Here is a 16,549-nt window from a genome sequence, read left to right as displayed (position 1 = left end):
GCCACATGTTTGCTGTCTCGGTGTGGGTGCTGTGCTTATGTTATACAAATACTTATACAAATGGTCTTGAAGGCTGTGGGTCGTCTCTGGATTATAATGATAGAATTTGGCAGTAATAACGACACTCTGGTTCTGCAGTGACGCTGGATGGTTTGTGATGGTGTGAAGGAAGGAATGCTGAGAGCCGGGTTTGTTAGCTTATATTAGCCACGTTAATGCAGTAAAATGGCTTTTATGCAGCACGCTGGTGTTGGTGGTGGTCGATTTTGGTCTATGAGCAACCCAGCAAAAGGCGTTTTTTTAATATTTTAAGGAATGCATTTTCCTTATAGTGAAGGATTTTGGTCATTCATCCTGTCCTGATATTCCCTTACGAGCGTCTCTGTCCAAACGCCAATCCACTCCCATTGTTCTCTGCACACTTTTGCAAGTTTCCACTCTTCCAAACATAAATGCCGGTCTATTGACATTAGGGGGGTGGGGGCTCCCTGGGCTTAAGTCATTGATGGGGGGCCGACCTAAAGCATAAAATGCTGCTGTAACGACCAAAGAATAACAACTTGGGGCTTCCTTTGCATGTGCATGAAGCGGCGTTGTCAGTGTGCGTGGCGTGTGCGTGTTCTTGTGCTGCTAGCTGCCCTTCATTCAGCTTCACTCCACAGCCCAGAACATGCCAACAGGGTTCCTACACACTGTGGCAGGGGTCACCAGGCTTTCTGAAACTGAGAGCCGCTTCGTGGGTACTGAGCTATACGATGGGCTACCAGCTTGATATACTGTGAAAATTTCTTAAGAGGAGTGTAATAAACATGTCAAATCATGTTGGTGACCCCTGCATTATGGAAAAGTATGGAATTTGATTTTCCAAGTCTAAGTACACAAAAAAGGAAAGAGGAATGTTTTGGTGTTTCCAGACCTCTGTGACAAATTGACTTGCTGTGTTTTCACACAAACATGAAGACCTGGGTATGGAAGTTCTTGCTAGAATGAGCTGATTTGTCAGAATGTGCTTCTGAGTGCACAGTGAAGAACAATGAAATACTGATGTAGGAAATCTTGCAATAGGGAGGCTTCACTTGTTTGGCTTGCAAGGGTATAAATTTAGGTGAGAGTAGTGTGTGTGTGTTTCGGGAGGTGGGTGGGAGTTCGGGGCTGCGAACTCCTACCAGAGGTGAAACCAAACCGACACCTTTGTTCAGCTGCCAGTCCCAAATATTATAACTGGTTGATTAAGAATCACAAATGCAAAGTATGTGTGAAGTTATTCGACATTTCTAACATGGGTGAGCTGTTAGTCACGTGACCGAGCAGAAGCATTGTTGTCCAGACACATGCAGTGGCGATTCCTGACAAGATAGACGATTTCCTACGGTGGCATCTCCCCCACCCTTGCTGAGGGTACCTCAGTGGTGCCTTGTTGGTCGAGGATTCGAACCACCAACCTTTCAATTACGAGTTTGTTGTGGTGTATCACATGTCACGTTTTTACCTTTTTGGGAATAACAATCTGCCAGTATAGTCAATGTTATAAGTATCAAAACTACATAAATCTGTGGGTATGTAGAATTTTGCATATTCTGCACCCTTTTACTCTAATTGGATTATTAAGTATGAAATCGTTTGACTGGGCTAGTGAGGCTAAGGCTGCCCGGTGGTCTGTTGCCACTTCATGTTGACTGATCTCTGAGTATGTGTCGTCATTGCCTGCAGCAGCAGCCTGGGAGAGCCCTGCGTCAGAACTAACGGTCCTGTTGCTAGGAGACCATTTCTGCGTATTAGGATAACTTTTGTACCTCGTCTGTGGCTGATACCCCCCAGCAGATACACTCTCTCTACCGGGAGAGATCAGCGGGTGTCTCGATTGTGGATAATCTAAACTAAAACCAGGGGAGAGAAGAAGAGGGGCAGTGAAGATAAAGATAACGGATGCACAAAAGATATTTTTTTCTGTATATCTAACACAAGAAATCTTACCCTACGAATGTGCACTACAAAAAGAACTGGGTAGAGAAAATGACCAGGGAAGTGAGGGTTCTTACCTTCATGGTCTAGGGGATTTCTGCGCTTTGATATACTTTGTAGGTTTTGTTTCCCAAAATCTTATCCTCATAAATCCTCTGTAATCCTCATACTGAACTTAACTCCCCCCTCCCCCGATAGAACCAGGGCTTTGCATATTATATGATCGTAATTTCATATGACACATTTTGCAGAATCAGTTTTAACCCTCAAACGTACTTTCGTAACTGAACGCTTGTCACTTACTCACCACCGGCTCATTTTTAATTAAAATATCCACGGCCAACGGGAGCTTGTGTATACACGCCAGCCCTCCCAAATATTTCCTTATATCTCTGTGTAAATAATCTTTCTCACTCCGACTTGAAAGCTAACATCCTGAGGAACATTTTCGTAGATTTTCAGGTATACAGCTGTGTTCTTAATTATTTAGTGTTATATTACAGTTGTTTAGGATCACCCCATTGCTTTTATCACTGCTCCGATAAGACTGACGGATTTCGGAGTGACATTACATCCATTGCATTTGCTAATCATGATTTCAACGCAGAGAACGCTGCGGTGATTATGTGCCGCATGCCTGTGGCCACCAGGGGGCGGTGCAGCTTCATTCGCTGCCGTGTGCCGCAGTGGCTCGTTCTCGCTGACATGCTCTCCATCAAAATCTGCGTCCTGCACAACCACCGCTGTCATGTTTCTGCTCCTATTGTTTTTCCAGTCTTGTTTTGAAACCTAAAAAAAAAATCACACTCTAATGGCAAAATAAATAACCGAAAAAGTCGATCTTTAATGATTTTTCAAAGTGCTAAATTATATACATAATGTTACAAACATAGTTGTTCTATGGGCTTACGAAGCATGAATAAATCTCCAATTAGCAGTTTCACGGTTTCATGCAGAATTTACACGTACTACCTGCATGTTTATTTATACCACGGAAAGATAATTAGTAAACACTAAAAGTAAATGTATTGCCATCTTTGTCACATCATTTTGAAAATGTAAATATGAATTTGGAAATCTAAGCTTCTTCTCCCCAAACACCGCTATTGATTTGCAAAACGCGTTTGTTCTGACGTGCATATTTCCCAAAGCAATCAATCACGTCGACCGAAAGCAAACTAATTCCAAATCAAGCAAATATATTTTAATCAGCCTTGCGTACCAAAGTAACATGCATTCTGGTGAATCATAATGGGAAACGCCTCTGAAACTACCCAGTATGGCTGAGCTACAGAGTACATTCCCAAGGACGCCGCACATGTAACGGCATCATCCACAAAAGCGGTTACATTTAGTGCATGAAGACAATGCGGCCGCATGATTGTTACATTTTAATTAGCATGTGTTAAACGGAATAGAGATACATTACGTAAGCTATGAAACAGTGTGTGACTTATCAGGCAAGTTGGTGAAAAGACAGAATTTTTCGAAATATGAGGAACACCTTCCTTGAGGGACCTAGTATTACCTTAAATCATCGTGAGTGTCTGAATGCTTTTGTGGCAGGGGTTAATACTGCATTTTCATACGGCTTATGCCACTGCTAATGCAACCTATTTTACATGCAAATCTTATAGGGGTGGCAGTGAAGATTGCACGTTCCCTCTTGGGGGAGGGGGGGGGGGGAGATCAACGAAATGAGGCGTATTAAATTTCATGGCACCGGTATTTTGACAGATTTATTTAGGCTTGGAGTAATTACTGAAAACCCTGAAGTATCAGCCTCAGATTTAACCAAGAAACCTTATGCTCCTCGCCAACGCAACACACTGCTGTCAGAAGTGAGGAAGAATGACGCATTAAACCACACACTGGAGCAGGTGATCGTTTGCCGTCAATACCTGGCTTAGTGCCCCTCACCCAGTGCCCATTCACCCACCTCGGATTGTGGTTTGCATTAAATAACCACCTAGACATGTGTAGTGGTATTTCATCTGTCATTTTTAGGTTCAAAGCTCAAACAAAGAAACAACACTGACAAACCTTTAATTAACATTTAATTAAATTCAGTGGAAAAAAAAATTCTCAAATCCAAATAAGGTCAATTGACCTCACCGGACACACGTTGCCAAAACACAAAACAGCTCAACGAAAACTGAGGGAGCTTAAAACCGGCGTGTCAAGAGCCAAACATCAGGGTTTGCTGCCATCCATTTTGGTCTTAAATGTCATAACAAAATCCACATCGCTGGGCAACATCCCGCTTTACCAGTCCTTCTGAAGTCTGCATGCTTTCTGATTTTATCAGCCAGCAGTTCGGGTGGGATTAAAAAACCACTGAAAAAATGGAATAGCTTAAATCGACAAAGACAATGAGAACAACATGGCACAACATAGTTATCCCACATCCTGACTGTTTAACTGATGTGTGCGAAGACACTGGTAAGGTAAAAATAACCTGTACATACAACCAAAAAAAAGGCTTAACCTGAAATATTTCACATAAAAAGGCACAAATATGGAGTGTTCGTCTTAGAGATCCCCGCCCTGCCATTATTTGCATCGAGACAACATAGCACCCATTGTAAGATAATAGACCTGGATCCCTTTCACACGCCAATATTTGGGGAAGGTCAAGGGCAGGCAGAGAGGGGAAGAAATAAAAAACAAAAAAAAAAAAAACAACCTTTCAATGGATTCTTCAGCAACTGAACATGAGGGAGTTTCCATCCAGCTGGAGAGAAGTAAGAGCGTGGAGGGGTCTGGTAACCGAGAATACCTGAAGGTGCTGAGTGTGGCTGGGGATACTGGGGGGAGGGGGCTAGCAGTCTGTGGGGGGGGGGGGGGGGGGGGGGGGGTGCTCGGTCTCGCCAGCCCCACTTTCACAGGAGATGGTCCAATTTGAGGAGAGAATGTTTTTTTTTTAAATTTTTTTTTTTAAACATTTTTTTCCACGATGAAATGTCTGAGTCTCACCACTATAGGGCCCCCCACCCGTAACCCTTACTGTGACAAACTGGTGATACTGTGAGACAGAGTATTCCGTAATGGAGAATACTCTGCGAGGAGGGGAGTGGGTGGGAGTTTAAGGGCCGGCAGCCAATCAGAGCATGCGGGGGTTGTACTCTGGCAGCTTCTTGAGCTTTTCCCGCTCCGCCTCCGTCTCCTGCCTGGCGATGCCCAGCGTGTGAGAGTACCCCATCACTACCTGCAGAGGCAACATAGCAACGAAGCTTTTTCCTGGAGCACTTCTCATGCACACAATATACACACGTCATCCATCTAAATGCGCTAAAATAAAGAGGCTGAAATTACAGAGTCCTTACCTGCTCCACATAAATCCCATCCAAGGTCTTCACCTCCTGCGCAGTGGTGGATGACTTGGGCTTGTTGTCACCATAGCCCTGAAAAATACGAGAGAACATCAATAACACAAGACAGCAGTCTATCCAGAGTCAAGTGGTCCACTTGACACTGGCCCACTTAAGTGTTTACAGTGTCGAATGGACGCAAAACGAAAGTAACGTGTTCTGAAACATAATTTCTGTAACCTTAACATAATAGCCTCTAAGCAGACCTTAAATAAAAGCATTGCACTTATGTACAAAGCAAAGATGTTTAGCAAGCTGAAATCATGATGGATACAAATGCAGCCCCATGTGACTCAGGGGCCTGGGCTGCATGTGCGGCAGCCATCAGTTAGATATGCTGAATTATTGCCACGTGAGCAACTCAGGCTTAATGAATAACCATAAAACCTTACAAACTGTTTAAACAATCCAAATAAGATGCTTGAAACCCTCTGGCTTCACTTTACCAAAACTCTCTTTTAAAACGAGTAAGTAAAATGGTTAAAAGGAGGACAAAACGTGTTCAACCGGAGTTTTATATGAGACATACAGGTGGACCTTCGGGTGTAAGCAGCGAGTCAGCCTGGTATTGTCGATTAGGATTATGGAGGTTTGAGGTCTGTGGGAGGCAGACACTGCTGCGTATCTGAGCCAAGCGCTTTGTTGGCGGCGGCCTGCAGTGCAACTCACCAGCTCGCCGAAGGTCGGGGACGGACCCCAGCTGATGGTGCTTTCATCAGCAGCAATGATAATACTGCTTTTCCTGGAAGAAAAAGGGGAAAACGTTGTCATGACACGGTGCGAAAGAGCTTCAACACGATTCTTCGCCGCCGATCTCACACAGCACCGCGCAGCTCCTGAACCACACGGGCCGGGGCCCAGGAGACCCACCCGCAGGCCAGGCTCCGGATCTTCCAGCCGCAGAGGTCCTGAACCGCCTTGGGGTACATGGTGGACTCCCGTGAGGTATTAGTCACTCCCCAGAAAAACAGGCCACCTGCAAAAACAGACAACCATGCACAAATGGTAAGAATAGGGGTTATCTTCCTCCCAACAAGTCTGAAGCAACTTTAGTCGGTATCAAATATACGAGTATCATCACCAAATCAAAGTGCTTCAGAGTAACAATAGCAGTGGTCCTTGATTGATTTAAGACAAGTCCAATTATGGTGCCACAAAGAGTGAACCTTATTCCTAAGTATTGTTAGCTACTCAAGAGCCAACTTGGGTAGAACCTGAGCCAGACTTAATGGGACTCCATCCCAAAGAATGCTGATCATTAATAGACATCTCTATGTCCCCTCATTACCAAGTTGTATATTGATTTGTAATTGATTTCAGATGCATCCTGGGCAACAGCTCACCCATCTCGCTGACGGCGAACGAGCACTGGTAGCCACAGTAGATCTGGGACGCCCCGCGACCCGGAAAGTCAAAAAGCTTGACCAAGCGGGGCACCATTTCATCCTTCTGCTCTGTGTGGCCCAAGCGGCCATACCCACCGAAGCCCCAGGAGAAGACCCGCTTCTGGGAGTCCAGCACCAGCTGCAAGCACAGGGCAATGTCATTACTGAACCTAAGTTGCAGAAACATCTGACGGTCCAGGCCTACTTCAGTTACTGAATGCTTCACAGAAGAAAAATGTTCCTTTAGTCAATCAACACCAGTCACTGGTGTCCACACATTACACTGCACACTACTACACATTAGTAATAAAGCTGCTCAAGACTCATGCTACATTCATCCAGCATCACCTTAGGTCAACAAGTACAAAATTACTCAGGAAGCAAAATCAATTTGAAAGAAAGAATCCAATGACTGATTTATTTATTTCATACCAGACGGGGCTGCATACAAAAAATGCCCTTCCAGCTCACCTACATTAATGGATTAAAAAAAAACTCGTCACAGCAACCGTTATTTCCAGTTTGGCAACAGACACCGATCAGTAAGACCTGAGCCGCTAATGACTTAATAAGCTGTGACTCTTGGTGATTGCAACCTCACTGTCACAGTGACTCACCGTGTGGTTGCAGCCACAGGCAACATCCCTCACCACTACATTTGGCACTGGCATGACCTGCCCGTCCTTCGTCTTCTCAATGAAGATGGCCACACGACGTGGGATCAGCTCGCAGTCAAATTCGATGCGCTGAGCTCGGGCAATGAACTTCCCATCCGAGTTGTGTCCTGTGGCAAGATGGGGAGAAAGAAGGTAGATTTTAAATTCACAAGCACCACCACTGCCAAAGACCTCTTAAAGGCTAAAGGCCAGGTCCTCACCAAGCTGGCCATACTCTGGACAGCCAAAGGAATACAGGTTGCCCTTGCAGTCAACGACCATGCTGAACTCGGCACCACACGCCACCTTCACCAACGGCTGCCCGTTGTACTGGATCTGAAAGGGGGGGAAGAATGAGTGCATGCAAGTGACACTCTGCCTCCAAAGAACAGCAGCAACAGCACAGGTAATGTCTGGGACCCCCCTCCCCCAAAAAAAAAAAAAAAAAAAAAAACTCAGTGCCTGTGTGACCTCAAACACAAGAAAGAGCTAAAAAAAAAAGACTCAGACCAGAGACCAATTATCAGTGAAAACCAGATCGGGGGTTTGAAATGATCCTCGAGCTAAACCAAGATGTTATTCCTGGTAATGATGCACATTGATTATTCTGCACATTTAGAATAATGTAACATGATCCGTTACGCAATATTGCCTATAGGAATTCTTGTTTTTTAACTGAGGCAGAACCCAAGTTTGTCAAAATTTTTGTGCCATTTCATATTCGAGAAGCTTAAACAGCTGACAGACAACTCTAGATACTCTAATCCCCACACATTTGTGTGTGCAGTGCACCCTGGCTAATGAGGCGAAGCTTACTGTGGCAGGGGTAGGAACAGCATCAGTCTGGTTGCCATGACCCAGTTGGCCCAACTTATTCTCTCCAAATGAGTAGACGGCACCATTCTCTGTGAGGGAGAGGTTACCATGCAGCTTGAGGTCAGAGGTTCCAGGATTCCTAGGGCCAGTCTGACATTGCCATCCCTGAACCATGAGTGTTTCTCAATACCAAGATCACAAAGATCGTACTTGTGGTCTTGGGAAGACCAGTCTTGCAAACTTGCCTTCCAAGAATTAACTTGGGGAGTAATGAATCATGGAATTGGTCTTGTTTGGCGAGGATGCAACTGATGTACCCTTGATATTTCAAGCAGGGCAAGAACATCCAGGAGTTTTTAAATCATCCTCTAAACTTCTGTTCATTAGTATTGGAACTGGTCTTCGACAATGGAAGGTTGATGTAAAACAGGTACACGAGAACAGAAGTACGGTCAAACACGCCTATTGAGAAACACCCCATTTAGGTCTAGTCACTGAACACATTGTTGGGAGGTTTACTGACCTGTCAGTGCCAAGGTATGGTTACGCCCACAAGCTGCTGCCACAATCACCTCCTCACCCAGGGCCTCCACCAGCTTGGGAGCTTCTATGCGCTTGGTGTCTCCATGGCCCAGCTGCCCTTTCTCATTGCGACCTAAAGGGGGAGACGTCGCATGCAGTCAGAGTTTCATTCTGGAGCTCAATACAGCCATCCACCAGGATAATGAATGCAAAGCACCTCCTCGCACAATCATAGAACATCTTCTAAGAGCTGGATGAGTGTCATACCCATCCTGTGGTTTAAGGGCATTCTGAGGGCACCCAGAGGACCTCAATCCTGCTGCCTCATATTCATGCAGATCAGGTTACACCTACCAATGACTTTGAAACCCAATAGAAATTAAGCCAAAACGAGAACTGGGTTAAAACCAGTCACTGGCTGACAGTCCAGTGCACAGAGACTGACCAATAGCAGTCATGGAGTGAAGCAGTGTTACCTACCCCAGCTCCAGAGCTTTCCCTCGGTGGTGATGAGCAGGCTGTGGGCAGCGCAGGGCCCGGACACTACGAAGCTCACTTGCACACTGCTCAGACAGCCATAGCGGTGTGGCCCCCACAGGTTCTGTCCCAGGTTCCGGTACGCCACTGCAACACAAACGTACGTCTTCACAAACGTGCTACGTGATGGGATGCGCCTGACATTTTTAGAAGCGGCCATCAGACCCATGGTCACGGTTTCCTCCTAAACCCACAAGCAGACGTGTGCGTGTGCCTCCCAAACGGCACTGCCAGTGAGTGCAGATGTGTGGGCTCCTCACAACTCCCCGAATGAGGATGCGAGCCAATATCCCCACTACACTCGGGCTGGACCCCCTGCTGAGGCGTGTGCCTCGATATTCCAGCGGAGGAACCATTCTGCCCCTAGCGTGCACACCCCCCCCCCCGCATTTGCACCAACATGAACACATATAAAACAACGTCTGCTGCCACCATGCCTGATAGCGACATCAAACGATTAATTTAACTCTCAAAGATAATTATCAGCACTTATGGCGGGAATCCAATTCCATAAATGAAAGACTCAAATACGGCTCCTTCTACCAGAGGCCTGGAGGAAAACAAGTTCACTGACTGGGCTTGAAAACTGTGGGCCCCAAGACGATCTGATGCACTTTCATTACAATTACAATTAATAGATGTAGATTAGAACCTAAATTCAAGTGTTTTTAAAATATCACTTAAAAATATATATATTACCATGGGAACTTAAATACACATGAATACAAAGAGTATAATCTCAGATCAATTTGTATCGTTTGCATCGTTGTCAAAAAGCCAAAAAGTTTAAATATCAACCAGCAAATTCAGCCAAGATGGACACACTGGACCAATGGCGATATCCTGATTAATTGAATTTCATTGAATATCGGCCGATATAAATATATTAACCAATATGACATGCACCTCTAAAGCTAACTGCCAATGAGAGAGTTTGGCTTACCGACTAGGTCTGATGCCGATTGAACATGCTAAAAACGGCCAGAACACAGCTAATGAGGACAGAGCGTGCGATCGTGCCGCACACACCAGCCTGGAAGGCAGCCGCCCACTCACCGGCAGCCAAAAATCAGCTCGGTGTGTCCCAGGCTTCGCTGTCGGCCAAAAGTCACAATGTTTTCTAAAACATCAAGGTCAGCTGAAGCCAGAACCTCACAGTGCAGACATGACCTCCACACAGTGACGGAGCCCCCAGCCCACACAGCAGAAGCTTACGGGGGGCACTAATTACAAGCAGGTTACTCTAATGGATCTTAACAACCGGCATTATGTGGAGCACTGTCATTTTCAGTGATGGCTGAGACTTCCAGCAGCACTTCAGCCTTTATGACGCTGGACACCCCCTTATTAAGAAATGACGACTTATGCCACTGTAACAAACCATAAGTACTGGTCTCTGCTCCTAGCTTATCCCTGAGGTGGTCTTCCAGACATGACAGAGCATGCTCTAACAGACAGATGGGCTTACGTGACAAAACTTTTTTTTTGCTCTTGCAGATGCTCCAATATTTCTACCTGTTAGCTATCCGGAATAAGAAGGCAGTTAAGCAAAACTCTGAAACACATTCATTAGACCCTAGGCTGCTGCCGAGATTCCCTCCATTACACAATTCTAATATAAAATCTAATATTATACAGTGTCACACATACTGCTTGAAGGGGGAGATGGCTTTCATTACAGATTCATCTCACTCACCATCTGAACCAGACATTTCCCACCCTGTTACCACCTATACATACCTTGCTGCTTTGGTACTTCTTTACGTCCAATCAAGTCCCAATTGGTTGCTCCAAAAACCAGTAGCTGACCTTCAACCTTGGACCCTTCCAGTTTCTATTGTGAGAGAACAGCAAGAGGTTAAAGTGGACAGCGACGAGAGCGTTTCTGCAACTGTTGTTCTGCTGGAATCCTGCGAGCGTCTATCAGGGAAGATTCCTGACATGCTTTATATTAGAGGAATGAAATGAGAACAAAGAGCGAGGAATTTTAAGATTTGGCCAAGAAGGGGAAAAAAAAAATCTCTAATCACTTATTGTACAGTGACTCAGTTCTGTGGAATGCCAGGCAAACATTACAAATTCCACTCTCCAAAACTGAGCCGCTGTAACAAGATCACGACATTGCATTTGATCTTAGAAATAAAACACCTTGATGCAGCACATGCGAATGGCATGGCCATGAGCTCACTTCTCCTGCATGATACACTTACTCTTACAACATGTTATAACCTGTCCTCATTATTATTTTTCTAAGACACAAAGACATTTGAGGGGGAGACAGAGAGACAAGTCATTGCATACAAGGATAAAAAGCGTGTTTTCCTGTTCGTTAAAATGCCCCAACTGTAGGTGCCTATACCACAGAACCCGTGTGACAAACATAAAGGCTGCAAATGTACTAAGGAGTGTCCTGCAAATGCAATGAAGCCCATTTCACTATAACCCCGTTACCTAGAAGGCACCAGGAAGGCGCACAAGGCTGGCGCACCAAGAGCACGCCTGCCGGGACGGACTGAGCCAGCAAAGGCCAAGTGACACAAAACAAGAAAGCAATGCGAGCGAAAAAGAAAGAAAAAAGGAAAAAAAAAATCATCATCAGACAGGTCGTCACGATTCCATCTGGCCACCCCCCCCAACCCCCACCCACACAGCAGGACGCCCATTGTATGGGATTTAATCACCGAGTCCCAGCCAAGGGACGGGGGTGCTTTCATTTATGTTGAGTGTGTAATTGAGCTGGCCACAATTCCCAGATGGAATACAGGATCCTATACTTAATTGAATTGAAAGCAAAACAGGGTAAAACATGCAAAATACTCGGTGTACAAACTCATGTGTGGGGGGGGGGGTGCTGTTGCCTTATTAGTTACTCTAAAAAACAGCTGTGTGCTCAATCAGTCGCCAACACTTTACCCTAAACCACAAGTGGAGCAGAAGAAAACGGAAGTGTCGGCCATCATGTAAAGCTACTGCTCTGACTGAGCGGGACTCTTACGATCTTCTCTTTGACGTCGTCAGCCACGGTGACGGGCTGCAGTCCGCACTTGGGGGCAGGTTTCCCTGCCTTCTTTGTGTTCTCCTGCTCAAAGTCATAGAACTCGTCGTCGCTGCTGAAGTCCTTGTCTTTCTTCCTTCCGCCTCCTCTCTTCCTCTTCACTCCACCGTTCCCTGACACATCAGTCACCTTCTTACGTGGCATTCTTGCTGATTTTTTTTAAAAAGGGGGGGAGTGCGACATATTCAGTAGCTAATCAACCAATATCATATATGTAGCACGTCAACCAATTATTGATCAGTTATCTGGAGAGGTTTCTCTTCCCCTACAACTTGCCACCCACATGCATAGCAATTAATGTTGAGTTCTGGGGACTCCTTCCTACAAAGAAATGCACTCATATTGACTTAACTATATAAACATCGACATAAAAATGTAACTCCTGGGGGAATCTGTTAAAAGAATTAACTTAATATCTGAATACCTGGAATGACTATCACATATTGCTGTTTATTTATACACTTTATACAGCAAGAACATATTCATTGCCCGGCGCCTCGCGTGAATGAGGGCGAGCAACGCTCCAGTTTGCCCCGCCACTGCACACACGGGTCCCCATCTTGCAGCGGCGACGGTCCGCTGGGTCTCCATGAGGATCGGGAGAGGGGCGCTGCTACAGCTCGGTCACAGCATCAGCATCAGCTCGACAGACCAAAAACTGTACCGAACCGGGGGGGGGGGGATGCAATCCCGAAGCGTTTATCCAAATCTCTAAAACACCCATAGCCCATTAATAAGGTTTATATACAAGCTCCGGCGATAGGAAGAGCTCGTTGATTTACACGCGTCCTGTTTGGCGACACCGTCGACGACGTGCCGACCGGCCCATTAATAACATTACGAGCTGCGCTTCGCCTGAATCCCACACACACACACAAAAAAATATAGCCGGGTAACGGCTGGATCTGCAGGATCCGGGGAGGTGGAAGTATTACTACATAGTCGGAATGAGAGTCAAAATACACGGTAAAAGGAAACGCATTTAACCGCGTTAGCCATCCAGTCGGCAAATAAGCCGCCTGGGCTCCGGAAAAAAAACCCGGAACAAAAGCGCCCTGTGTAGCTAGTTCTGCTAGCCGTGCGGCTAATTAGCAGGACGGAAAAAGAAATGGTCTTCAGCGGCTATGGCCAGCTAGCGGGCTACCCAAAGCATTAGCAGAAAAAATAACCCTAAATTAAGTCAAAGCGACGCCAAACAGACGCTTTCCATAATGTTATGCGCGTAAAACACATTTCAAAAGTTCAGATTAAGACGTATTATGGGAGAAATATGCGGGATTAACTGAGAAACATCTGGCTATCAAAAAAAAAACAACGCTTTCAAATATGGATCAACTATCTGCGTCCCTTTGTTGTCTTTTCGTTGTACCCAAATGGAAGCATCAAATGGGGGATGTATGAATTTACACAAAACAAGAATGAATTAGTCTTTAAAAAAAACCCGCTTGCGAGCGGGCAAAATCCGGACGATAAACGCAAATAACCGGATAGGAGCTTTACACGCTCGGGGTTTTTTTAAGTTAGAAAAGTGGCGTAAAATGCGCGTAGCTAGAAAGGCTAAACAGCTAGGTACAGTTAATCAAGAGAAACGGTAGTGGCTACAAACCTCGGGTGAAACAAATAAATATTGAAAAGTTTTCCTTTTCCTCTCTAGCTAGCTATCGAAAGTTGAAGAAAGGGGAAAAAAATCAAAAGAAAGGAAAAAAAACTTTACGGCGCCGCCGATCTTTGTTCCAGCTGTCTGAGAAGGCTCCCCGACGCAGGGATTTCCTGGTTTCGATGCTCTTTTTCCCTCCTATCTGTCCGTCTTCCTCGTTTTTTTTTGATTGATTTTGAACAAAAGAATCTGCAGTCTCGCTCCGGTCAAACCACGTGAGCGCAGCCGTACATTCATTAAATTACAGTCGGCTGTAGGCACCGGGAAGTACCCGGCACGCGCATAAAGCCCCAGCCAGCTCCCCCGGCTTTTACAACCAAGCTGCTCCCCCCACCACCACTACCAAAAAAAAAAAAAAACTTTCCCCGGCAATTCACACATTTCCCAAAGTCCCGCTGAAACTTCACCCCCCAAAACATTCGAAAAGTGCCCGTTTCTTTACCTGAGAAGCGCTAGACAACCGCCGCGAGCGCAGAGAGCCGAGTCGCCGACGCCTCCGACAGAAAAGGCAGGAAGGTCTGTACGCGCGAGCCCTCCCCCTCCCCTCGCTGTCTGTCTTTTTGTTAAAATGTAAATATGAGTTGAGATGTGACATAGTGACAAAATAGAAACACATGGGGGCCCGGGAAAAAAAGAAGGACTTTGGAAAAAAAGGGCTCCTCAAAAAAGCCTCGATTTTACGCAATGTCGCCATCTCGTGATGGGATGACTAGTATAACATCAAGCTATTTTAGTCGAAAGGACGTGCTTGCTAAAAATGTGTTATTCGTACAGTGTTACATAGGAACATAGATTTATAGTTTTCATAGAAAATTAACTTAAAAGGCACTTTTATCTTTTTTTTACGCATCCGGCAATTATGCATGAAATTGAGGCTGGCTGATGATAATCTAAGTACGTTAGCAAACCACGAAGCGGCGCCCATCATCCTGGATGACGAAGACTACGTGGGAGTCGAAACCTCTGTCTACCATTTGGATTTATCATGTTAATATGCATATTTGCTTCCTTTGCAGTATAACTGGATAGGCCGCTTTTTAACGGTCGTATGTGCACAGATTAGTCAACGTAATAAATGAATAACCGGAGAAGGCATATTTTGGGAAATATTTTCAATTTTAAGTGCAGTTAAAGTTCAAATTTAACTTTAAGTTGCATAAATTGAAATACTGCTTATCAAAAAACAATTACTATTGTGTCTCAGTTGAAATTTAAACTTTATTCTAATAATGCCACGTTATGGTTTACATGGAGGCATTAGGCAAATTTCTCCATATCAATTCAAATACTAAAACTTTTGGAATTAAAAATGGCGGGGGGGCGACTTCGTGGCATCATGATACTTTTATTGACCTGAATTTCCTCTATGCTACCAAAACACATTCTGACTTCGTGGGAAAATTTGTACGATTACAGAGTAAACAAATATTTTGGGTTGCGGAATACAGCCCCAGAACATTTCAGTGACCAGCGCAGAGCCTCAACCTGATACCTAAATCAAAGCAGAATTAGCATGCAGAAAGGACAGCTCCAGTCTCCATTATTGGAAATTGCCTGGGGTACTGCGGCATTATATTGTCAATAAAAGATCCTCTGCGATGTCCTGAACCAAGGTTGGCTTAACTCACTATTAATTACTGTTAGTTTTAACACAAATATACCCTTTGAGTAATGAAGGAATGGTTTACAAATGTAGAGGTGCCAAAAGTCCGGGTCCGGATGTACTGTATCCAGACGATAATGCTCATTATCACTCATTATGGTTAATGTGAAAAGGCTTAACGTGGTGTGAAGTGCAAAAATACAGTGTAGAACCACCAAACTTTGTGCACACATAACTCATTGTACCCCCCCCCCCCCCCCCCCCCCCCCCCAATGACACAGTCGAAATGGTCAATGAATGTTAAGCCAGTCTTTACATTAAGTTTCTATTATTGTTATCTATTGATGCCTCATATTTGAAGTCACTGCTAATTAAGGGGGTGGGTGATGTTTTATCAGGGGGGTCCAGAATTTCCAGGCATGGCCCTGCACAGTATCCAGGGTAATGTCGACATACCACCACGAAGGACGGACTGCATCCAACAGGAGTGACCATGGACGCAAGAGGAAACTGTCTGAAGGGATGTATGGGTACCAACCCAGATTGTATCCAACAAGCATAAAACCACAGCTGCCCATCTCACAGCAGAATTAAATGTGTTCCTGGACTCTCCTGTTTCCACCAGAACTGTTTGTCAGGAGCTCCAGAGGGTCAATCCTTTGGTCACTCATGCCAGTGTCAAACATTGGTTTAAAATGGTGCCAACAGCACAAATCAAGGGCTTTAGACAATGTGTAACATGTATTCTTCACCATCTTTCCCACTTCTGGGTGCGTTACGGTGTGGAGAAGTCCTAAAGAGGCTCACCACCCAGACTGTTACATACCCAGAGCTCAGCACGGGGGTGGATCAGTGATGGTTTGGGTTGCACCATCGTGGCATTTCCTAGGCCAACAACTTATCCTACATCGGCATCACTGCCAAGGACTACGGAACACACTTTAGGACTGGTGACAGAATAATTTGATGAACATGAAAGTGAAGC

At 45.1% G+C, this 16,549-nt stretch overlaps 1 protein-coding gene across 2 annotated transcripts; it reads right to left on the bottom strand.

Annotated features, from left to right (window-relative positions):
• Positions 1–4,811: 4,811 nt before the first annotated feature.
• Positions 4,812–14,563, bottom strand: rcc2 (regulator of chromosome condensation 2). Of its 2 annotated transcripts, none has more exons than XM_049017260.1 (13): positions 14,404–14,563; positions 12,245–12,453; positions 10,990–11,083; positions 9,193–9,336; positions 8,714–8,845; positions 8,191–8,279; positions 7,596–7,710; positions 7,336–7,502; positions 6,677–6,857; positions 6,204–6,309; positions 6,003–6,075; positions 5,289–5,366; positions 4,812–5,170 (listed from the first exon to the last, which is right to left on the bottom strand). In XM_049017260.1, the coding sequence occupies exons 2-13, from the start codon at positions 12,446–12,448 to the stop codon at positions 5,066–5,068; spliced, it is 1,488 nt and encodes a 495-aa protein (XP_048873217.1). In that variant the 5' UTR covers positions 12,449–12,453; positions 14,404–14,563; the 3' UTR covers positions 4,812–5,065. The 2 variants fall into 2 exon arrangements, with proteins under 2 accessions (XP_048873217.1, XP_048873216.1); XM_049017259.1 differs by lacking the exon at positions 14,404–14,563 and adding an exon at positions 13,911–14,268.
• Between the last annotated feature and the right edge of the window lie 1,986 nt (positions 14,564–16,549).

The sequence above is a fragment of the Brienomyrus brachyistius genome, chromosome 6 (genome assembly GCF_023856365.1).
Source record: "Brienomyrus brachyistius isolate T26 chromosome 6, BBRACH_0.4, whole genome shotgun sequence".
In the NCBI taxonomy this organism is placed as follows: Eukaryota; Metazoa; Chordata; class Actinopteri; order Osteoglossiformes; family Mormyridae; genus Brienomyrus; species Brienomyrus brachyistius.
Note: the sequence above shows the minus strand (reverse complement) of the source record. Positions and strands in the feature narration are given on the sequence as shown.

Bases quoted from the DNA above. Each gene is read 5' to 3' on its own strand.
- rcc2 (XM_049017260.1), bottom strand. From the start codon at position 12,448: ATGCCACGTAAGAAGGTGACTGATGTGTCAGGGAACGGTGGAGTGAAG. The intron at 7,503-7,595 runs GTGAGGACCTGG...ATCTTGCCACAG, and splicing joins TCCAGAGTATGGCCAGCTTG to GACACAACTCGGATGGGAAG. The intron at 5,367-6,002 runs GTGAGTTGCACT...CGTATTTTTCAG, and splicing joins CCCCGACCTTCGGCGAGCTG to GGCTATGGTGACAACAAGCC.